The sequence below is a fragment of the Nanorana parkeri genome, unplaced genomic scaffold (genome assembly GCF_000935625.1).
Source record: "Nanorana parkeri isolate BGI_ZX_2015 unplaced genomic scaffold, ASM93562v1 scaffold261, whole genome shotgun sequence".
Lineage (NCBI taxonomy): Eukaryota > Metazoa > Chordata > Amphibia > Anura > Dicroglossidae > Nanorana > Nanorana parkeri.
The window spans coordinates 855,424-879,218 of record NW_017306529.1 but is presented as its reverse complement, the minus strand read 5'-3'; the positions used below and the strand labels follow the sequence as shown (position 1 = coordinate 879,218).

Here is a 23,795-nt window from a genome sequence, read left to right as displayed (position 1 = left end):
CGATTCTCAACTTGTTATGTAAATCATCCTTAGTAAGTCCAGCTCAGAAGACACCATTTGCCAGCTCTAAGATATGTGTACATAGGGGCACTTACACACAGGAGGTGGATGTTAGAAATACAAATAAACTAGACTGTGATGTCACCAGGTTTGGGTATTCACATTCATCTTTGTTCAAGTAAGTACAGGGATATAATGAGCGGTTTGACTCAGCACAGCTTAGGAGCCAGGTAGCATAGGGCTATTGTGAAAAATGCCCACGTTTAATGCCACTGTGTACAGAGCCTAATAATTTAAAAATAAAGTAACCAAATTCATTTAAAGTCATAGGAAGTTAGCAGACCCATTGGTGCCGCTGCTTAAAGGCATTTTCAAGTATTATGTTCAAAAATAGAAATGCATATATTTTCAGTCCGTTAGGCATGAGTTAATGCACATGAATAGTTGATATCTAGCACTTGTGGCAAATCTCTTTCTTATGGCAGTCAGCGCTCTCCTTGTCCCTCCTGTGCTCCAGTTTGTGGACTGTCCTTGGGGTCCTCACATAGAATGAAGGGCTATGGGCTCTCCATTATAGCTGATGATGTCAGCAGACCTCTGACTGCTGGAGCGTAGGGGAGAAAAGGCGGGGTGCCGATGCCGATCTTGTAGCCTGCGGGAGTGGAGATCAGGTAAGTAAAGGTCCTTTAAACAGCTACCTAGACATAAGCTAGCAGGTTACCCTTGCAGTGCAGGGGTTGTCCCACTACAAGGGGAGTTTTTTCCTGACTTTAAAATCACTTTTTTCAGAATGAAAAACTGGAATCTGAAAATAATCGCCTTCAACAAGAGCTGCAAGACGCCAGAGATCAGAATGAACTGTTGGAATTCCGTAATCTGGAATTAGAAGTAAGACTGGTTCATAAAAGTGTTCCCAATTATTGATATCTACATATTGTTATTTTTCTATAATTGTCAGTTTATGGTATCTAGTCAACATTTGCAAAATGTGTTATCTGTGTGGGTGGTATGCAGTCCTTTTTGGTCGGAAAATAAGAGACTTGTCTACCTAATCCTCAACATAAAGGTAGCTAAAATCATTATAATAATCCTTGAACCACAATACAACCTCCTGAAAGACAGGAAGCACTTTGTAATGTAGTCATTACTTGTACAACCACGTACAGTACAGTACTGTATGCCATGTAGGATTAATTGTATGCAATCCTGGTTAATTAAGCTGCAAATTACAGTCCCATCTTCATGTATTCATGTTCACTCTATTTCTTTTACAGGAGAGAGAGCGAAGGTCTCCTCCATTTAATCTTCAGGTCCATCCATTTTCTGATGGCGTTAGTGCATTACAGATCTACTGCATGAAGGAAGGAGTCAAGGTAAAAGGCGAAGCATGCAATGTGGCAATGTGGCTGGGCGATTATTGATAATATTCGGATTCTATCTTAAATGGTGATACACATATTATTTTAGCTGTTAAATGCTTTTTATATTGAAGGCTCAGTAACTTTACAAATCTGCATGAATACATTCCTGATATGTCACAATGTACCTCCACATCATATTTAAAAAATACACTGTTTCTTTTATCATTAAAAACCTGTACTTTACTTGATTGGAGGTCATGGGTCAGGTGGTAGGGAGGAGCCACAGGGGTAGGATCTGTGCAGACAACTGTGAGTTCTTTCTGGACAGTTGGCAAGGTAAGAAGGCTGTCCCATCCACCCTCCGTTGTTCACTGGTGTTTATGGCTTGGGATCTATGTGTGATTGTCATGGCAGCTTGCCACGGTACGGGGGTCTGTTGTATGGTGCTCCCCTCTTGGTGTCAGTCATTGGCGGGGGAAGTCCCTTCAGAAGTTAGGCTAGTTTATTTTGGAGCTGTACTCAAGCCGGTTGTGATACGGCTGGGACATGGGTGGTTTTTAGTAAAGCCTTATTTTGGCTTATGGACACCAAAGACCTCTTCTCATAACCAACAGGCTTTAGGTTATTTATTTGAAAAATGATAGTATGGTTATTCTGATTGATAACTGTGATTTGTTATATTGGTTAAATAAAGGGCTGCTGTGGCTGTTTTTAGTCCATTTTATGCAGTCTTTGTGTTTACTGGGGATTTTAACTAAGGGGATACAACTGACTAGTCCATCAGTCAAGCATATCATGAGGTAAGAGGTTGCTGCATGGGCTGACCTGTGTTATACATGTGCGAACACAGCCAAGAATTGCACAGGATTTTTTTAATTTTTGTGTCATCTCTAAACCAACATCTTCATCCAACTACTGTAGATGCTGACAATGCTGTAACAAAGATGGCGCCATCCTTTTGAAAAGAAAACAAAAATTCATAAAGCCACCTTCAGACATGTTCCTAATACATGGGATATTTTATGTTTTAGGATGTCAATATACCGGATCTGATCAAACAGCTGGACATTCTGGGGGATAATGGGGTGAGTGTAAATTATTTTGTTTGTATAGGATCAAATAAATAATGAATTGAACCAGCATATATATATATATAAAATATAAGTGGACTGCCATCAGGTCCACATACTTTGAATTAATTGTATGTTGTACATTAAATGAACAATGATCTTAAAGTTTTCTAAACGAAGGTGTTTTTTAGAATACCGTATCTTAATCCAATAACAAAAATGTTATATATTTCAGCTTACCAGTCCTTGAATGTGGTGACTGCATTCATTTTCTTATTAAGGCTTTTTTTCCCCCTTTAGTTGCACCTGGTGATCCTGACAGTGACATACTTCCCGTTCTAGGAAGTACAAAAAGTGCTAGGACTACAGAAAATCTCCTCCTCTCCTCTTATTCAAAACATATGTGTGAGATGCTCTGTAGTCCACAGAGAGAGCTGGGTAGTAATAGGCAACTCTGCCCAGGTTCGATTTGTCAAGGGTTTAGTGAATCTTGTTTGTGATCACAAACTTAAAGTGACATTAAACCCTCAGATTTTTTAGTATAAACCAATACTGTAATGTGTGCCTTACTGTAATCCATGGTAGTTTCTCTTCTCTTTGCTGCTCTTCCTTTTAAATCTGTATCTCTTCTCATGCTGGGGGAGAACTTCCCTTTGCAGCTGGTTGCCTCTTCCTGTAGTGCTGGCTCAGGTTTCAAACCAATACACAGACACCATGTATCCATTTCAGAGACAAGGCAGTCTGCTGCAAAACAGAAGTTCTGCAGAGCATGAGAACAGATACAGATTTAAAAGGGAGAGCAGCAAAGAGAAGGGGAACAACCATGGATTACAGTAAGGCACACATTACAGTATTGTTTTATGTTAAAAAATCTGAGGGTTTAATGTCACTTTAAAGGTGAACCCCATTGAAGTCAGAGGGTGATTCTTGTTGTTTAATTCTGGCCATTTTTAGGGTACAAGCCCCTGTAAAAAAAAGACTTTTGTATTCAGGATATTTTTGGATACAGGTTTCCAGACACCAGGTTTTAGACCCCATTCACACCTAGGCGTATTGTAATATGTGCGTCTGTCGCGCGACCATCACGCGTTTTTTTTACCGCGATTCGCGGTAAAAAAGTTGCGCGACCGTCGCGCGATTCCAAAGGCTACTTGGCAGAATTCAAATGGAAAACGCCCTACAAAACGGCCCAAAGTTGTCCCGGGACCTTTTCAGGCGTGGGCCGTTTTGTAGGGCGTTAGGGACGGGCGGAAATACGCCTAGGTGGGAACGAGGGCATTGACTACAATGCAATTTATATTTTTGACCGTTTTGTAGAGCGTTCGTCGAGCGTAGAACGCCCTACAAAACGGTCAGGTGTGAACGCAGCCTTACTTCTGCGATTAAAACCTGTTTATGATAAGTAATAATTTGACATTAACAGCTATTTCTAATGTTTGCAGAACCTGAGAAATGAAGAACAAGTTGCCATTATTCAAGCGAGTACTGTTTTATCCCTGGCTGAGAAGGTAATGATCAAATATTTATGAAATAGTTTAAAAGTCAATGAGAGTTCCATAATACCTATTAGAGTGAATGCCTTAATGGTGCTCCATCTATTCTCATACATTATTCACATGATTTCCCTGGCTACTTTATAGAAAGCTATATAGAGCGATGTATGGATTGTCATTTTGTTTCAGAAATTGAAGCTGGACTCCAGGCAAACAGCTAAATGCGCAGAAATACATATATGCGAGCTGTTTTACCTGGCATAGGTTTCCAGTCTTGAGTTTTTCACAGCTCTGCAACACAGCACAGCTCTGCCTAGCTGAAGAGGGGACCTGATCTTTCTCTTCTGCAGTTTCACTTTTACCTACAGGTCTTCTCCCCGCCCCCACACTGTGACTGGACAGTAAAAGGAGAAACAGCAGACTGATGAGCTCATCTCTGTGACTGTGCTTTCTCCTCTTGTCAGCATGTTTCCTGCACTGCAACACGTCTAATTGGCTGCTTCTCCCTCTCCCACTCTGAGCTGTGCTGTGTATGGACTGCAAGAGGCTGATGCCAAGTCAAAATAAGATACTGACACGTTTGCATTTCAATGAAATGATTACATTTCATATGTGTTTTTAGCTACCCTAAATTCAGTTTTAATTTATAAGTGGAACTAAAGTTGCTTAAACTAGAATCGCTAGCAGGTAGGAATTTATGGTAGAAGAGACTTTGTATGTTTCTTCATCCTTAAAATCTCTTTCCACGCTTGTTAGAAATTTCTTACTAACTATACACTGACCGTTGTGCATGCCAGGAGTATGTTTCAGGATAAAGTAACTCCCATGCACAAGGTACCCAGATAGCAGATGATTTGCAAGCAACAATCAATATTGATGCTGGCAGCTTCATACCATTGGCCAGGATGAACCTTCACTGATAGCAATAGACCTGACTTTATGGGTGTTTGAACTGCACACTGGTATACACACTAAGGCAGCGGTTCTCAACCTGTGGGTCGGGACCCCCTCGGGTCAGGGGTCGCCGGGAGTCAGTGGCGTAACAACGGGGGCCGCCGGGTAGCGATAAGCGGGCTGGCCGGGATGAGCACAATATTGATACAGGCAGACCCGCGGTAATCATGTAGTTGAGTGGACCGGGCTCCGGGCTTTTGCTGTAATGATCTCAGCTCTGCCCCCTGTGCTGACTTTGGTGCCGCTCATCCCCGCCATGTGCCTTCTCTGGAGCCTCACATTACCTCCTCGGGGCCACTCTCTGCACTGTGGGAGGAGCCATTCTCTCCTCACTGCTTCCTGGTCCCGAGCTGCAGGTACTAGTCTGTGTGTGTGTGTTTGTCTGTATGTGTGTGTCATTGTATGTATGCGTGTCATTGTATGTGTCACTGTGTTTGTCAGTGTGTGGCATTGTATGTAAGTGTGTCATTGTATGTGTGTGTGTCACTGTGTTTGTCAGTGTGTCATTGTATGTGTGTGTCATTGAATGTGTGTGTGTCTGTCACAGTGTTTGTGTATGTGTGTGTCTGTCCCTGTGAGCTTGTAAGCTTCATCAATTCCTATGTTTCTGTGTCCTGTGCATTGTGTGACGTGTTGTATATCACTGATAGATATACTGTATATTGTATATAATATTCCAGGTCAATAAAAGAGAGAGAACTTTCCTGTGGAAGGTTTCTACACTGTCAGTACACAATTTGCAGGCATCACCGCTCTCCCCAATGGTGGATTTCCGGCACCTAATCCTGTCCACATACATTTTATTTAGGAATAATAACACTTTGATATGGGGGGGAAGTGTACAAGGACAATGAGGGCATGCTCGGACCTTTAGTTCCCAGGGTGATATGTGGTGTACAGGGACAATGAGGGCATGATGGGACTTGTAGTTGTACAGCCTCCACATATCACCTAGGGAACTACAAGTCCCAGCATGCCCTCATTGTCCCTGCACCCCCCACACACACATCACATATCACACAGGGAACTACAAGTCCCAGCATTCAGTGGCGTCACGAGGGGGTGCAGCCCGCACCCGGATGCCACCAGTGGAGGCGGTGACACCAATATGACTGACAGTCATTTTGGTGTCACCCCCTCTAATAATAAATAATAATAAAAATAATAGTATTTTTTTTCTAAAAGAAAACATAAACCTTTTATTATCATTATTATTAATAATAAAAGCTGACACCCTCGGCTTGTGTTATATGGTTTGCCATTTTAGCTGTTACAGCAGTGGTTCTCAACCTGTGGGGTCGCTGTGTGATTTCTGCTGTGCTCGGTGAGAGTCCTCCTCAGTCCTCTCCTAGCGCAGCAGTGTCAGTTCTCCCGCCAACACCGCCAGATGTCGCAGCAGCCGCGTCATCCCTAAAGTTTACCGTTGGGGGTCACCACAACTTGGCAAATGTTACCAAGGGGTCCCGGCCCTAGAAAGGTTGAGAACCACTGCACTAAGGGCTTCATTCATAAAAGTTCCACCCAGAGTATAGCTAGATGGCGGTGACAGCTATAGGAATTTCCTATACTCTACAGCACTATCTAGGGGCACTAGTGTTGTGCGAACGGAATCCTCCCGGCTATATGCCAGGCAGAACTTTTATAAATGAAGGCTTAAAACTAGGGATGTTCAGACACCAGTTCAGATACCAGTGTCGATACTTGTCATTTTCATGAGAGCTACCAGGGTTGTAGCAGTTGCAGCTGTAACAGGGCTCTGGCGCTCCACCACTGTTCTGAAATCATTAGTCCGTATTGTTTTAGGAAAACTGTCACATGACAATCAACAAAAATGTAGCAGAACTTGTATCTGTAAGTACTTGGACATTAAAACAGGGATGCACAAATCCCAGGAGCCCAGTATGTTCCTTACAAATGACAGCTGCCTCCTAACTTTTGAGTTTTTCTATTGTCTAGTCTTAGAGCTGGAAAAGTATCTGTACTTGTACTTGTACCAAGTATGGTACTTTGTATCTGAGCATCCCTACTTAAAACTGCACAAGTGTGGCTGTTGGGCAACTGGGATATTGTCTATTGGTTAGGACATTTTATACCACCTCTTTGTGCTGTATTTTATTTAATTAAATATCATTTAATTGCTGAAATGTGAACATGACTGTACTAAGAAGGCCTATTACCCTATTACCCGGTTTAGCACTTTAAATAGACTGTGGAAAGTGCAGTCTTCCAGCAACGTGCTTCTGAGATCGGACCTGTCTATCAGCAGTTGCCATACCCCCACACCTGCTCCTCTTTACTACATCTCCCCGCGTCCCTGTGCCGATTTGTGGATGGGCAGGAAATGTGAGGCGGGGAGGAGGTGCGACGTGTGGAGCGTGGATGCGAGCGGGTCTGGCAGCGGCGAGCGTGAGGTGGGGAGGAGGTGCGGTGCACAGCGTGTGGAGCTGTGAACAGGGCCAACTGATCAGAAGCCGATTAATCGATTATTGAAAAAGTTGACAACTTTTTCAATAATCGATTATAATCGATTATGTCGATTAGTTGTTGCAGCCCTACTTTTGACCACTATACTATGCTACTACTGTATATTTATATTAAATATATCTTATCTATGCTTTTTTTGGTCACAATTGATTGTTGTCATATGAGAGATATTGTTTTATTCTGACAGTTTGAGTGTGACATATGATTTTATTAGGTTAGACAAAGAAGAGTGTTAAGCGTGCTATTGCCTATAGCAACTAGCCTTTTCATAATTGTGGTTGATCTACCCTGAATAAAATTATGCTTAGAAGGCAGGTATGGCTTACTACATTTGTACATAATCATCACCTTTTTTTAACAAAGCCTATCAAATAAGACCAATATTAAAGTGGTACTAAAGGATGGGCATTTTTAACCTTAGTGCATTTTCTGTATTAAGCCTCATTCACACAGCGTAGAGTCGGGCTGTACAGATCCGTGTGGCGTGCACGGCCATATTGCAGCCTGTTCTTCTCTACGCGGCCGTACACACACCTGAGCTGCACATCCGTGCGGGTGTCTGTATTCGTACGCAGACAGGAGGGATCCTGTCTGCGTTCGAGCACGGACACCCGCATCCGCAAGGATGTGCAGCTTGGGTGTGCGTATGACAGCGTACGGCCGCATCCTCCCATAGGGAAGAACAGGCTGCTGCATGCAATCACACGAAGCACCTGTCCCTCCCGGGAACGACCCGATGCGGCTGTGCATGCCGCATGGATCTGTACGTCCCAACTGTACACTGTGTGAATGAGGCCTTAATGTAAAAAATGCCCAGCACCTTTCCAAGTTGCCCTGTCCCCCCCACACTTACCTCCATTTCCTTATTACCTCAGCCGGGTCTTTGAAGTCTTCGCTGGTCCCCGAACGTCCTGTTTGCCGGTGGGGGGAGGGTACTGAGGGCAGAGGAGCAATTGGCTCCTTCTGCCGTCAGCCAATTTGTTGGAAGGAGATGCGCAGCTTTGCTTGCAACATGCTGTGTGTGTCCATGGACTCACACAGCTAGATGTGGGCGAAGCCGGGAGCGAGCACTCACGGGTGTCTCCGACTGGCTGAAGGAGACACCCGCAAAGGGGGGGAGGGGAGAGCAGTTTGGGGACAAGCTGGAGCACATGGAAGAAGAGCAGTTTAAATAAGAAGAACACCGGACTCAGGTAAGTGTGGACCTCCCCATTATAAAACAAAACAAAAAAAAGAACAATGAAGGTTTAATATCACTTTAAGATACACAAGATTATTCTGTATAAGTTTCCATCTAGTATTGCTTGTACACGTTGCCCCCTTCATAATTAAATTTTTTATGTACCTGACTAGAGTTGTGACATTATACAATGATTAAAAATATTATAAAATGCACTTTAATGTAATACATTTAGCAATCAGATATATTTTTGGAATAATTTCTAGAGAAGTTTGAAGGTGAAACAAAATGGGCACATATATGGATCTGTCATCTTGTGTTATAGATAAAGAAAATGTAAAGCTAACTCCAAACAGTGTTTCCAGGAACGAAAACAACATTCTTTTGTATGCATTGTCATATGAATCGCTGTTAAAATATGAGTAGAGAAATATATTTGACTTGTTATTACTTTGTGTGAGAGAGTTTTTGCTTACCTTGCAGTGGATACAGCAAATAGAAGGAGCAGAAGCTGCCCTACATCGGAAGATGTTGGAGTTGGAAAGTGATATGGTAAGCTGTTACAGACTGCCAAGTTTTAACACACCACTTTATTCCTTGATCTGTATTTTACCCACTGCACAAGAACAGGGGTCCATCATTAATATCATTCATAAGGTTTCTAAGTTGAGCAACTATGTGACCTGAAATTTGCTCAGTGTATTATCAACTTTTAAGAGGAAATATCAGTAGTTTTGGTAAAAATCCTTCTTGTATTACTTAGTAGTAGCAGGTCACATTGAACCTGACTTGTCGTGAAATGTGTAAACTTTCCAAGCAGCTTTTCAGTCCTAATGAGTGTCAGAAACACAGCCCAACATTTTTAGCCACAGGGGTAACATGGTCACCTTGATCCAATCACCCTGCAATGTGTCACAGCAGATGTTGATTGTCCAGGAACAGAATGGGAGGTATACAAATTGTGGAACCATTCTGTTCTAGTTACATAACCCCATCCCTTGGTGTCAGGAAGTCTATAAAGTTATTAATCCTTGGACTTACATGGCTGAAGGTGTGGGTTGTTGTGAAATCATTGAAAATATGTTGAAAAGGCATCATATGTGGACAACAGAAGGTATCAAAGGCCCACATCCCTATTTAAGGATGGTCCAGCTTTACGGCTTTGGCCTCTTTCAACTGGCAAACTATTTGTCCTCTCTATCCAAAATCTGCACTTCACTAACCTCGATATAATGTCCCTTTTCCTTTAAGTTGAACTACAGGAAAAATACAAAACCCCCTTTCAGTGGCGTGGTTTCCACACTGCAAGGGTTAAATGCTTGTTTAGGTCTAACATATCAGGGAAAAATACTTTTACTTCTGCAGGCTCCCTCTAGGCTACAAGACTGGTACCTACAGCCTCAAGTCAGTCCACAAGCCAGTGTGTAGGGAAGACGAAGTGAGCGCCGACGGCCGGGGGAGTAGGGATCAGGTGAGTAAAACTGCTTTTCCCCATAGCCTAGACCTAAACGAGCATTTAATCCTTGTAGTGCAGGGGTAGACACACTGCAAATGGGGTTTTGTAGTTTCCCCAAAGATAGACTGTAGAAAAACAACCTGACCTGCAGAATTTTCCTTCCTATGTTGGGCCATCCATTTGTTGAGAGGTTGTTTTGTCTCCCCAATATGCAGGCCTTTGCATTCTTCACTACACTGTGCTGCATTTACCAAGTTAATTCACTTGTGTTTGGGTGTTTCGTCTTTTGGATGTACAAGCGTCTGTCACAGTGTATTGCTGGCTTGAAAGACACAGGCATCCAATGTTTCCTAAAAACCCTTCTGAGAATTTCTGTCACTCCAACCACATACAAGATAACTATATTACCCCATGTGTTCTGTTTCTTCTTTCTGTTTGATGGTCCCATGTTTTTGCTTGAACTTCCGGATGCTTTTTTGAAAGCCCAGCCTGGTTAGCCACAAACTTGCAAAGCTTCAGAGATGTCAGTGTTCTTTGTCTTTATAACATATATCCCTCAGTTTGTGTTCCAGTGGATGGTGGGAGTCAAAAAGCAGATACTGGTCTGTGTGGGTAGGTTTACTGTAGACTTTAACATCCAAGTCATCCCACTCCTTGGACTTAGGGGGTTATTCACTCAGCTGCTGAAGGCAGCTGAGTGAATAACCGACCTAAAGTGAAGTGATCTGAACGCTTTTCGGCTATTCAATTCAGCCTTGTATGGCTGATTTCAGCCGTACATTGGCTAAAATCAGCCGTACATGGCTGCCTTCGGTAGAGCATGTTCGGCTGAGCCAAAGTACAGAAGGAGTTCGACTCAGCCGATCCAATATCTGGATCGGCTGAGCCGAAGCTCTGGCAGCTCACTTGCTGCCGTTCGCCCCTATTCTCAAAGGGGCCATGCGGCAGTGAGTGAATAGCCGAATGCCGGCATTCGGCTCGGGTATTCTGCTCGGTACCTCCGAGGTAGCAAGCAGAATAGAAAAAAAAATTGAAAAATGATTTAACTAGACCACACAGGGACTCATATACACACATGCACGCACAACACACACACAGACACACAAAGATTGAACTTGATGGACCTGTGTCTTGTTCAACCTCAAATACTATGTAACTATGTAAGTCTCGATACATTAACTACTCACATAATCCAAATAAGAAATCAGCATAACTGCCCCTAAATGGGCACATAGGAGTCCAAGGGTTAAACATTCCAAACACTCATGACGACCAGACAGGTGTACATGTGGCTGAAAGAAGCTAACACGTTTTGGGGGTAGCCTCCCCTTGAGAGCTATTAGTGACATGTACATAGTATGTATATATAGAGGAATATATATAGTATTAATATGTGTTAATTACCTTGAACCTGGAAGTCCAGCTCCATAGGGAGTGACACGCCCCCAATCCTCCTCTTTAAGTCAGAGCAACAGATCATCCAATCTTAGGGGCTAAACCAAAATGCTAGATTGTATAAGGGGCTTATTATAAATAAAAGTTGCCCATTATTATAAATGAAGTGGCATCCCCTGCTATGTCTATGCCAGATCTGTGGCCTGGCCAATCTCTTATGCTTTACCACTCTCTGAAAGAAGTGGCTTCGAGGTTTCTTAGTAATTGGTGGGTATCAGATTTGCATTCTGAAATATGGCAACAGCTTACTAACACAGGTTTGCTGTTTTATGTGGTTTGATTTTCATAGGAACAGTTCTGCAAGCTCAAGGGTTATTTGGAAGAAGAACTGGATTATAGAAAACAAGCTCTGGACCAAGCATACATGGTGAGTGTATTGTATCATTTTTATACATAAACAGTAGTAATGGAGATTATTGTTGGAGTCAAATAATATTAGTGCAGCCAAGCAAAGTACTCAACATTTCTAGAAAAGTAATAGTTGAGTTGCAACCCGGGAAAGCTGGCACTCGCACTGGAAGATCCATCATTTTGGTTGGATTTTCTATTGTTCCTTACCTAGTAAACAGAGACTACCTGGGTTCACATGCTCATCCAACACCACTTTAAAGGGTTTGTTTAGGTAGGCAATGCTCACTCTGCATTTGCAGACTAGCAGCTGCCTAGTAGCTTTCTGGCTTTTCTGGCTAATTTCTCTTTATAGATGAATGGAGCTACATTCAGACACAGTGCAGGCAGTTGATGTGCAGAGAATGTAGTGTTGAGTCTGCAAAATGCAACTCACTACTCTCCCGGACAAGGCTTACAGTAGAGCAGACGTTTATGTCAATTAAAAAGAGGATCTAAAAGCCTGGTAATGATTACATCCAAAAACGTAACGCCCCATTCACATGTAGCGACATACCTTTGCAGCGGCCGGGCTAGCGCGACTTTCGGGGCGCTGTTCCAGCGACGATCCAGCGACGGTAGCGCGACCTTCTCCGTCGGGCTCCATAGAAAAAAGCAAAATCGCGCAAAATAGAGTATTAGTACCAATATTTTTTCCCGGTACTCACCGATACCGGAAGTCCCATTACGGAAGTCGGGTGACGTTTAATGACTCGCCGCCTGGCTTACTGATTAGCCGGGAACCCGGGCGACGTGTAATGACTCGCCACCAGGCTTCCTGATTAGCTGGAAAGCCGTCTCCATGCTCCTTCATCACCTGATGACAAGGGAGCATGGAGCCAGCTTCCCGGCCAATCAGGAAGCCAGGCAGCGTGTAATCATTCGTTGCCTAGCTTCTTGATACCGAAAGTTCCGGCATCGGCAGCATTTGGGGGAGTATTCGCCCCAAATACTCGGTATCGACACCAATACTAGTATCGGTATTGATGCATCACTAGTGTTATGTACACATTAAATACAAAAAATACATAATACAGTATAAACATTAGATGCCCTGTATATGGTCAGCTTTATAGCCCACACCTACCATTATGCTATCAACTATAGTATGTCCACATTTATGGGGGGCGGGGGGCGTGTTTGGGCCACAAAGTGTAAAAGGTTTTCCACTATTATTACAATTATATACAGTATGTTTGGTGTAACCAAAGACATGACATGCATGTCCTTGCCTTTATAATGTATACAACAGTCCCTACAGATTGTATTTTGTTTGGCCAGTTTCATCTGGGATCCTAATCTGCTCCGTTGAGAGCTTCTCATTTGTGGCTCTTACCTAAAACAGGATAGTTTACTCAGGCACCCACAGACCCAAGAACAATCAGGCAAAATTGTGCCTCTCTTAGGTCCTACTCCAGTTGTGTCTGGTTATCATATTCCCTATAGTACTTAAGACATTGCCCAAATATTAATGGTCTGGGAATTACGCTTACTTTTCCAAGGAGTAACGTTGTCACACTAGGACCAGAAGTGTGGAAGGAGCACTTACCCCATCTCCACAATATGGGGGAGATAGTCCTAACACAGTTCCTGTCCTAGGATGATAATACTGCTTCTCCAGGATCACCAGGTGAACATAAAGGAAAACCAGCCATAAAAAGAAAACAAATGCAACCACCACATCTAAGGGCTAATAAGCTACAATGTCTTACACATTTTGGTCTTGGGTTTTGATACACTTTAATGCTATTACAAAATTAATAATTTAATTTGCACAAAATGTCTCGCAAGTATGTGAAAATGTGTAACCATTGACTATTATAGCTAGCGCTGACTGTATTTTCATTGTCTCTGACTGTTGATTGAACAGCGAATCCAAGAACTGGAGGCCACACTTTATAATGCACTGCAGCAAGATACAGCCATTAAGTTTGGAGAGCTTCTAAATGACAAGCAGCAAGATGAGCTCAGGATGGCTGTGGAAAAGCTCAGAAGACAAATGTTAAGAAAAAGCAGAGAGTTTGACTGTCAGATCCTACAGGAAAGAATGGAGCTTCTCCAACAAGCTCACCAGGTATGATTCCAGTGATGGTGTTTGGGCCGTTAATGTACCCAGTTCCACATCTGATTCTTTAACCCTTTTGTAGCAAAAGATCATTGCCCAGGGCAAATGTATTAGTATCAGCATGCGTTGGTTAACCAAAACCCTCTGACTATTATGGATACCTAATTTTGTTATTATAGGTTGACAAAAGCTCAAAAATGTAAACAAACAAAATTGTTTCTATGTTTTAATTATTTTTTTGCAACAATATTGTTTCTGAAAATTAAGAGTATTAATCAAATGTGCACTACCACCTTCAGGCTTTGTTGAAATCTGCAGTGCCATCTACAAGCTGATGGCTTATTTCTTTCTTATCCATTGTTGGAAACTGGAAGTCTTCACCGTTCAGGTTATGCTGCCGCCTATAGGAGGACTAGACACTTGCAAACAAAAAAAATGTAGGCCGTCCCAGGATAACTCCTCCCACCACTAGCATGCCTGAGTTTTTTTTACTAGTGTTCCAGGATGGTGGTCAATTTTGCAGCTTTGCTGTGTACTGTAACTGTGTAAGTAAGTAACTTATTTTTTTCTAGCACATTTTTTATTCTTCAGCTTTTTTTTCTTTAACCAAGACTGTTCTTTACATCACTACTAGAGCTTTGTCTTTTTAATTCCAGCTTTCCTGGCCAGTCATCCTTAGCCTGGATTTTGGCTTTTGGCCTCCGGACCTTGCTGTATTGGATGCTGGGGGGATACTTTAAAGTGACCTTTGAACAGTGGGTTTCACATAGGGTGCTTTCCAGACTCAATTCTGGTAAAAGTTAGCTGCAGAGCACTTTCCAGACACAGAGCTTCTTGCACTGCCTCAGCCCTTGCCCTTCCGCTGAATACTTACCTAGAGAGTAGTCTGGTCATGTCCAGCACCAGCAGCTTCCTCAATTACTCAGACCACAATTCACTTTTTTTCCCACAGTTTTCCCACAGAAAGGGTTAACACTATGGGACTGAGCATTGATACCATCCACTGGACTAAGCAGTGCTCTCTTTCCCTCCATACAGCTTCAAGGTAGCATCTCCCTGCTTCTGCTCCTGCTTCCAAAAAAAACAGAACTTCAATCCATTCCTGCTGCCTTTCTACAGTGACTTTGCTTACCTTTTACTATCTGATCCCCACCTACTACCAGCTGTCCAGGTTTTGTGAATATCTGAGGCCTTGCCTCTTACTCTGAGCCTGTTTGTTGAAATCCCTATGCTCCCTGGCTCCATCTAGTGGCAATAATGCACAGCGAACTTTGTTTATTAACACTTTATAAATCAGCCCAATGGCCTTTCAAATCCTCAGACAGCTTCAAACTCCTCAGCCAATCCTTGAACAACTTGCATCTCAGACACTTGGGTGCAGGAGGTTGCTATTCCACAAACTAGAATTTCACTCCATGCCCCCTCCCCAGTGCCACTGCACAGATGAACAAGTCTCCATCAATCCCTCTTAGGTCCTGCATCAAAGTGTCATTGCTCCAGTTCCTTTGGCTTCAGGGTTTTTTTTTTATCCAACCTGTTCAACTTTCCTAAGCCTGATGGGGGCATTCGCTCCATTCTGTATCTAAAAGCTGTATATTTCTTTAGTTCAAAAATTCCCCAGGGTAATCTACCTAACCCCTGGCTTCCTGTTCCACCATCTCGAGGAAGCTCAGGCAGATCATAATTCAGGCTTATGGTATCAAGGATCAGGTTCCCCCCTTTTCTGTTAAGACTCACTCTAAAAGGGCAGTGAGCTCCGCTTAGGATTTTCAGTATCAGGCCTCTGTTTCCCAGATTTGTAAGGTTGCCACCTGGTCTTCTGTTCACATATTCTTTACCAGGTGGATGTTTCTCCCTCATCTTTTGTCAGCTTGGTGTGTAAGGTCCTTCAGGTGTTTATAATGTTGGACCTTTTAGCAGTCGTTTGCTGTGTTGCTTCCCCTCATTTGGGCTGCGCTTTTTGATTTTTCAAAGGTCCCTCAATGGAGGGGAAAGAAAATAGGATTTTTGTTCTCACTGTAAAATAATTTTCTTGGAGTTCATTGAGGGACACAGCCTGACCATGAGCATAATACAGCTTTGCTACAAACCGAATCCAGTCCTCTTGTAGGTGGCAGTATAACCCAAAGGTTAAAGACTTCCTATGTTTTTTAAAGGACTCCAAGAAAAATATTTTTTGATTTCCAATTTTTGTATTTAAATACACCTTTAGTTTAGTCCTCAAAAGAATGTCCTGACAATTACAGGTCTGCTAAATACAGTAATTGTATATTTTCTCTTTTGTTTCAGAGGATACGGGATCTGGAGGATAAAACTGATATTCAGAAGAGACAGATAAAAGACTTGGAGGAAAAGGTTGGTTGTAAAAGTTAATGTCCTTTATACGCACAGTACCACTTTTGTTCTCCTTAAAGCTATTTGTAGTTGTGACTTAATCATTTAGTCTATATATTGGATCTCATATTTGGTTTACAAAAACCGACAGTTATTGTAGTCATGTTAAAAATAACTGTACTACTTTTTGAAACACATAATAGTTTAAGAGTATTAAAGGCATGCTAAGCTAAAAATAAATATGCTTAGTTGTATCTGATAGAGGTAAATGTGTATGCTTACCTGAGTAAATTCCAGGTAAACTGTGTATAATACAAGCCATCTTGTAAAGGCCTGATTACTTTTAGGCAAATGTAATTGGGTTTTGAATGCTGTTTAACCCATTTGCTACAAATGAGTCAAGTAATATATGTTGAATTCACATTGCCAGTATTGTCCCTTCCTATGTGTTGTATCTAAATCTCTTATTGTTTGTATCTATGTGTCTCTTTTTGACCTCTATTGTCTACTTAGCCTTGAAACAATATCCATAGTTGTAGCAGCAACCACATTTAGAATCTATGCGCGTGATATAAATGTACTGCTATTAATAATATAATGTATATGTGTAGTATATATAGAGATTGAGGATCTCTAACTGTCCCTTCTCATTCAGCTCCTCTGATTTTTGTCACATTCTTAGATTCTATTTGTCTAGGCTGTATCATCAATGACAACATACACCACCCCCATTGATGTTACACATGTAACCATTTGCAAGTCCTCATCCCCAAGCTATTGTATTGTGCTATTGAATTAATCCCGCCTCAGGAAGCTAGCTAATACATCTTTAGAAAGACATTAAAAGTGAGAACTAGGCTGATTATTTTTCTAAAGAGATAAAAGATCCTCTTCTCATTATCCAAGAAAGAGACATTTCACACAATTAGGAGTTTTGGAAGTAGATTAATCCTTGACAAAAAATGTTAATACAATTACCCTTAAACCATTTTGGGCAGTGCAACCAAAAGGCCAGGTCCAATTAACTGTTAGACCCCTGCACCCCATGTAAAAAAATACATGTTACATGTAAAAAATATATATAAAACTTTAGAAGAAAAAGCAAAAATATGCTTACTTTACACCCTGGCTACCACCAACAGCATCTAGACAAGCATGAGGAATGCCCTGCTTATAAAATGAAGCAGTATTCAGTATGCTTGCAGGGCACAGCAACATGTTCATTCTAATGATGGCACTACCAGCTGCATATATTTAACTTCCCTTCCTTCCCTCTCTCACTGTTATCAATGTTGCCACATGGAGAGAGTCCTCGGTCCTGTGTAAGCTCCAAGTAGCAACTTCAAGCATACACAGAGCTAATTCTATTCATTTCTGGCAGCTGAACGGTATGGCAAATGAGCAAAGAAGACGTAAATATGTGCAGCTGGTGGGGACACTAATAAATTGAAACTGTTGCTTTGTGTTGAAAAGGCAAAACACATTTACTTTCAGCATTAAAGAGAACTATGGGGTAAGTGTTTTTCCCCATAGTTCTCTTAAGGGTCACGGGACGACATATACTAACCTCCTCCCGTGACCCAAAGCTTAGTATATCGTGAGCTACAGCTCGCGGTATACTGAGACTGCCGCAGCCGGGACGGATCCCGACAATGCTGTCGAGATCCACCCAGCTGCGTGAATGACAGCTGGCTCTGCCTACGTAGAGCCAGAGCTAGCTGTACCCGCCTCTCCCCCATCCGTTCCTCCAGTCAGCGCTGGGGGTTCGGAGGGGGGGAATCCCTGCGGGGAGCCGTGACTGACAGTCACTGTTCTCTGCAGGGAGATGATCGAGAAGTGAGCGAGCGACGGTATGTGTTCGCTCACTTCCCGATCTATTGAGCCGTTGTGAGACAGTTTCATTGTCACACATCAGCTTGAACTATGAGGCATGGAAGGTGGCCCACAAAGTGCATAACGACGGTATGTGTTCGCTCACTTACCGATCTGTTGAGCCGTTGTGAGACAGTTTCATTGTCGCACATCAGCTCGAACTATGAGGATGAGTGATCTTTTAAGGAAACACTTAAAGGAGAACTATGAGGTGAGTGCTTTTCACTCACCTCATAGTTCTAGCCGACCTTTGACAATGAGACTGTCACAGGTCGGCTCAGTAGATCGGGAGGGGAGCGAACACATACCGGGTTCGCTCACCTCTCTATCCTGTCACGGCTCTCTGCCGTGACAGGGGGAGGGGATGGATTCCCCTCTCCGATCTGCCAGTGCTGACTGGCGGAACGGACGGGGGAGGGGGCGGGTACAGCTGGCTCTGCCTCTAGATAGGCAGAGCCTCACGCAGCTGGGCGGATCCTGTCGTCTAAGTCGGGAACCGCTCCGGCTGCGGCGTCTCAGTATACCGCAAGCTGTAGCTCGCGGTATACTGAGCTTAGGGTAACGGGAGGACGCTAGTTTGTGTCCTCCCGTTACCCTAAGGAGAACTATGGGGAAAAACACTGACCCCCATAGTTCTCCTTTAATAACCTTTTTGGCTGAAAATATGTGGTTGTCAAGGGTTCATTGAAATAAATGCAAAGCCAAACTTTTTTTTTTTATTTGGATAAAATAGCAAAGGTTTATACCCCTGTCAGTTTTTAATTGATTGTGTCCCCACTGGAAGGATTTTTACCCTCTTTATTCTCTATGTGATTAAGGATGAGCTCAGATTTGGGCCAACCCCGGTCCAAATGTGAACTCCTCTGAACAAGGAGTGCCATGATTACTTCCACCGGATCAGCTGTGGGCTTGGCATTCCCTGCCCCGCAGCTGCATGTAAACAAAGGGGCGTAATAATTATGCTGATTTAATTTACCTTATATGGCCACATAGCTATATTAGGTATATATCATATACCAAATATAGGCATGTATCCATAAAAGGTCAGTGATGTCACTGCATCCCACCCCTTTACCTATGTCAAACTGTGGGGGAATTCCTTGCCTGCAGCTGATTGAGTGGCACAGAAGGGTTAGGAGGAGCTCAGCGTCGGATTGGGTTTGGTCCAAACCTAAACTCATCATTATAGGTGACCATTGTAACCAGTATTGAAATTGTTGGGAACTCCAAAATTCCTCACAGAGTCATCACTGGAACAGGAATAGAGGGGAAAACGTACACAGGATATACCTTTTCTGGTGACAAATGTCTAAAAAAGATTTGCCTTACTTTGGAGAAATGTCCCCTCTGTTCCTGTTGTTTCTTCCATACAGGAAGTAAAGGAAAATCTCCTAAATGAGACAGGGATTTTAATCATTTCCTATTCTATACAAAACTAACAACAAAAATGTTGGCTCTTAGATATACTTTAATCTTTCTGTGCAACAGTACCTGGAATATCCAACACACACCATGCATCTAGCTATGAACTGCTATATTGCATTACACTAGTTTGTTTGCTTATATATAACATGCAGTTTTTACAATTTGTTCTAAACACTTTTCTTCTTCCTCTTCAGTTTCTCTTTCTATTCCTGTTCTTTTCTCTTGCCTTCATTATTTGGCCTTGACATTAATGTTACCTCTTGATCAGGTAAGAACTGTCCAATGTTTCTGCCTTCATTTATTCATCTAATCTGTCATTTACCTGAGCATTTAGACATGCATTTCCCATGTAATGTAGAACTAGGCATAGACACAATAAAGATATAGATATCACATAGTAGGTATAGCTGTGGCTTTGATATATTTTATTTCCTGTGTAGTCTAGGCCCTGTTCACACTTTACTTTTGTTGCAGTGCATGGAAGATGGCCCACAAAGTGCATAATGAGAGCTGATCGCATTGCATAGTTTAGGTGCAGTTTCACATGCATTTAAACACGCAGCATATCTGTGAATTGCATCTAGTAGGTGTGTTTCATCCAAGCATTTACCATACTGTGGATTTACTGTGACCACAAATTGCTATTTTGCAAGCTAAAGTCTATTCACCTTTTCAGATTTTAGAGTTGTATGCTCACTTTGCAAAGTCAATGAGTTTAAATAAAATTGAAAAAACTTTGGCAGCTATCATTAGAACAGGTGTCCCCTTTGGAAGAGTTCCCCCTGCTTCTGTTCCTGTAACAAATGTAAAAGTAACTGACATGCATTACATAATTATGGTAGATAGAGTAGGATTCCTTGGTTTTGAGGGGAACATGAAACTTGTAACCATGAAACGCAATAAGATGAATTGAAGCATAAAAAGTTAAATCTAGGAAGTCAGTGGCTGTAAGGAATGTCAACGTATGTAAATGATGTAGTGCTAATAGTTTTATAAATGGTTTATTAAAACAAAGCCATAATACAAAGAGCTGTCAGTAAGGCCCCATTCACACACGAATCTGCCTGCACGTACAGCTCGGAACGGCCGTGCGTGGCCGTACCAAGCAGCTGCCGGGAAGGACAGGTGCTGCGTGTGATTAGAACGTAGCCCCCGTCCTTCTCTATTGGGCTACGCGACCGTACGCCCCCCTACGCTCACCTGTCTGGCCGGGACGCATGCAGGATCTATTTGGCGGCGTATGAATACGATCACCCGCACCCCTACGGACCTGCAATTGAGGTGAGTGTAGGGGGGCGTACGGCCACGTAGCCCAATAGAGAAGGACGGGGGCTACGTTCTAATCACACGCAGCACCTGTCCTTCCCGGCAGCTGCTTGGTAGGGCCCCGCACGCAGCACGGAGCTGTACGTGCCGGCCGATTGGTGTGTGCATTGGGCCTAAGGCTTACAGGTAGGGCCCAATCATTTTTCTTGGGTATTCGGTGGTAAAAATGACTATGGGGTTTATTTATTTTTTTAACCAAGTACATTTTTATTGGTTTTAAAAAGAAAATTTAATTACATATCAACAAATAGGGATGCAAAGCAAGCAAGGCGTTTGCCTCGGGCGGCAGATTCCAGGGGGGCGGCAAAAATACCGCCCCCCAAAACATTTAGGCAGACGGACTGCACAGAAACCGGCAGCCTGGTTGCCTAATTAGAATGGGGAAGAAGCGGCGGGCGTGGGATCTGGAGTAGACGGGGGTCTCTGGAGGATCTGGGGGGCTTTGCAGGATCCGTAGGGGGCTCTGCAGCCTGCAAAGCCCACCACAGATCCTGCACAGGACCCCTGAGATCCTGCAGATCTGTGCTGGGCTCTGCGCGGTCTATGGTGGGCAGAGCCTATTGCAGATCCTGCACAGCCCCCCTTGAGACCACAGCTTTCCTGCTACGCTAATAGCGGAACATGTCAAAAGCTGGATACAGCGTGTGCACTGCATCCAGTGATTTAGTAGGGGGGGAGGGGCGCCCGAGTTTTGCCTTGCCTAGGGCAGCCCCAAACCAGAATACACCACTGGGTATAGACATAGTGAATCATCACAGAGGATCCTTGCTGTGATCCATATGGGGTTTATTTTAAAAGCAGCAGTATGGTCCTATCACAGGCATAATGCTGTTTTAAAAGGGAAAAAAATTAGCACATTTATAAAGCGCAGCAATATGCTTCATAAATGTGCTTAGCACTCCACTGGCTTTGGTACGCTGAAGCCGGCAAAGAACTATGAAAGTGAAAGTGAGTTGTAGAAAGTACAAGCAGATAGCTTATAAATTAGCCCCTGGAATTAACATGGAATACCACCTATTGAACTTTTACTTTGTTTAACCACAACTCATTAATTTACTAATAAAGTCCCTGAAAATGCAAATTACTGTCCATTAAGTCAAATATCCCTTTAAATATATTTTATAATAAACCTTTTAAACAAAAATTCTGAGACTTGACAAATAACAAATGCCATGAACCAGTCAAATCTGTAAGTAGCAGAACAGTCAGAACAAACAAGAACGTCTTTGTTTAACACACTCTACAGTGATAAAGGGAAACTCACCATTTTAACTGTATTCCCATCTTTGTTTCTTTCAGACTTTTAGGAAACACGGATGAGCCCTTGCAAAAAGACCAATGCTTCCATACTGCAGAGAGGAGGACAGTAGGTATGCCTGCGCTGGAGTGAGAAGATGCAAGATATAATTCAAAGCCATTGTTCCTGATCTGCTACTCGACGGTAGTCCAGAATCACCGTCTATATGCTGCACTCATAGGACGTGTTCTCTTAGAAGAAATGCTTATCTTTCCGCTGAGTCCAAGAGGAACCGCAGGTCAACAAGAGGAGAGCACCTTGGGCACAGAACCAAAGTCACTGAGAAACAATCTATTCCCTGCTGTGCAGGGGAACACTTTTATTGTAACACCATACATAAAATGAAAGACTTCAAAAAAGGATCAAAATTCTGAAGGATAAAGCCGGAGACATATTCAAATCCCCGACCAGGTTATTTACAATAAAATATTCAATAATAACAGTCTGGTTTACTTAATACAGGTATGCTATTCGCCTCAACTCAGGAATAGTGACAACAGTAATGCAATGACTAAAGCTCGGGTAGAGGTTTTTAATTGCATGATGATTAGATTGCTGCACATCCATCTACATTCTCCTGTTTATTAAGCCCAATGATCTGCAAACATGTGGACCCATCAGCAGCACTCATGCCACCTTTCTGAGAAATTAGCATTATTTTATCCTTTTACTAACATTAAAAGCAGCTCTATGAAAATGAGTTATGCTGTTCTGAGTGGACACTGATATGTATGATCAGGCACTAATTTGGAAAAAGGTCTGACAATTTTAGTAGGGTGATCTAAATGATTTCTGCTTCACTACCCTGTAGGCCCAAAGTCTGACACCCACCTACTGCCAGATTCTCCATAGATGTGTATGGGCAATTGGGCACTGGATGCAGCCAGGATAACCAGACATTGTAGCATATCTGTGGATATCAGAAGGTTCTGTCCCCACCAACTTGTGTAATCAATTCAATTGGACTTGGGTGGCGAATAGAATGTAAGAAGTGCCATTGATGGCATGTGTTTTTAAAAGCTGCAAGGACTGTCATCCTAATCCTGGCTTCCCTACCTAGCTAGTCGGTGACCTGATACAAGCATGCATGGTGGAATTTTAGACTTACAAACTAGGTCTGTTGTGGTACCGTATCAAAAGCCTTTGAGAAATCCAGATATACCACATCCACCGGCTTACCTCCGTCCATATCTCTACTCACCCCCCCATTTACTCACTATAAAGTAAAGCCAGTATTAGAACTACAGACTCAGAGCCTGCACCTTCAAAATAAGTTAGACATGACAGCTCCCATATACCTATTATTAAAAAAAATTTAAGGTGATTGAGAAACAATCACACTATTTCATTCCCTGAGGTTTTAGCATTAAATTATATAAATGCTGAACAACTATGCATTAACAAAGACAGTTGTTTTTTTACCATGCAGTAAATACTTTTACAAAGTAATGGGATCACTGTGCTCATAATTGCCTTATAGTACTATATAGAAAAATACATTTTTTGGCAAGATTGATAGCAGTAACTATGAAATGGCAAGTACAGTGCCTTATGCCCAAAACCTCAGAATCTACTGTACACTCTCTATACTGTACTGGAGACACATTGTATACATGAGAATGGGTACACAAAACCG

General features: G+C 42.6%; 1 protein-coding gene across 2 annotated transcripts in view; it reads left to right on the top strand.

The window, feature by feature from the left end:
- LOC108787442 (janus kinase and microtubule-interacting protein 2) overlaps positions 1-22,595 on the top strand; it is a 101,145-nt gene extending 78,550 nt beyond the window's left edge. Inside the window, exons 14-23 of one of the 2 annotated variants that reach the window (XM_018556999.1) lie at positions 790-888; positions 1,275-1,373; positions 2,393-2,446; positions 3,874-3,939; positions 9,026-9,094; positions 11,743-11,820; positions 13,711-13,914; positions 16,195-16,260; positions 19,731-19,804; positions 22,162-22,595. In XM_018556999.1, the coding sequence (XP_018412501.1) occupies positions 790-888; positions 1,275-1,373; positions 2,393-2,446; positions 3,874-3,939; positions 9,026-9,094; positions 11,743-11,820; positions 13,711-13,914; positions 16,195-16,260; positions 19,731-19,781 (786 nt within the window). In that variant the 3' untranslated portion in view covers positions 19,782-19,804; positions 22,162-22,595. The remainder of the gene's footprint in view (positions 1-789; positions 889-1,274; positions 1,374-2,392; positions 2,447-3,873; positions 3,940-9,025; positions 9,095-11,742; positions 11,821-13,710; positions 13,915-16,194; positions 16,261-19,730; positions 19,805-22,161) is intronic. The other variant, XM_018557000.1, reaches the window with a different exon arrangement.
- Positions 22,596-23,795: the final 1,200 nt, after the last annotated feature.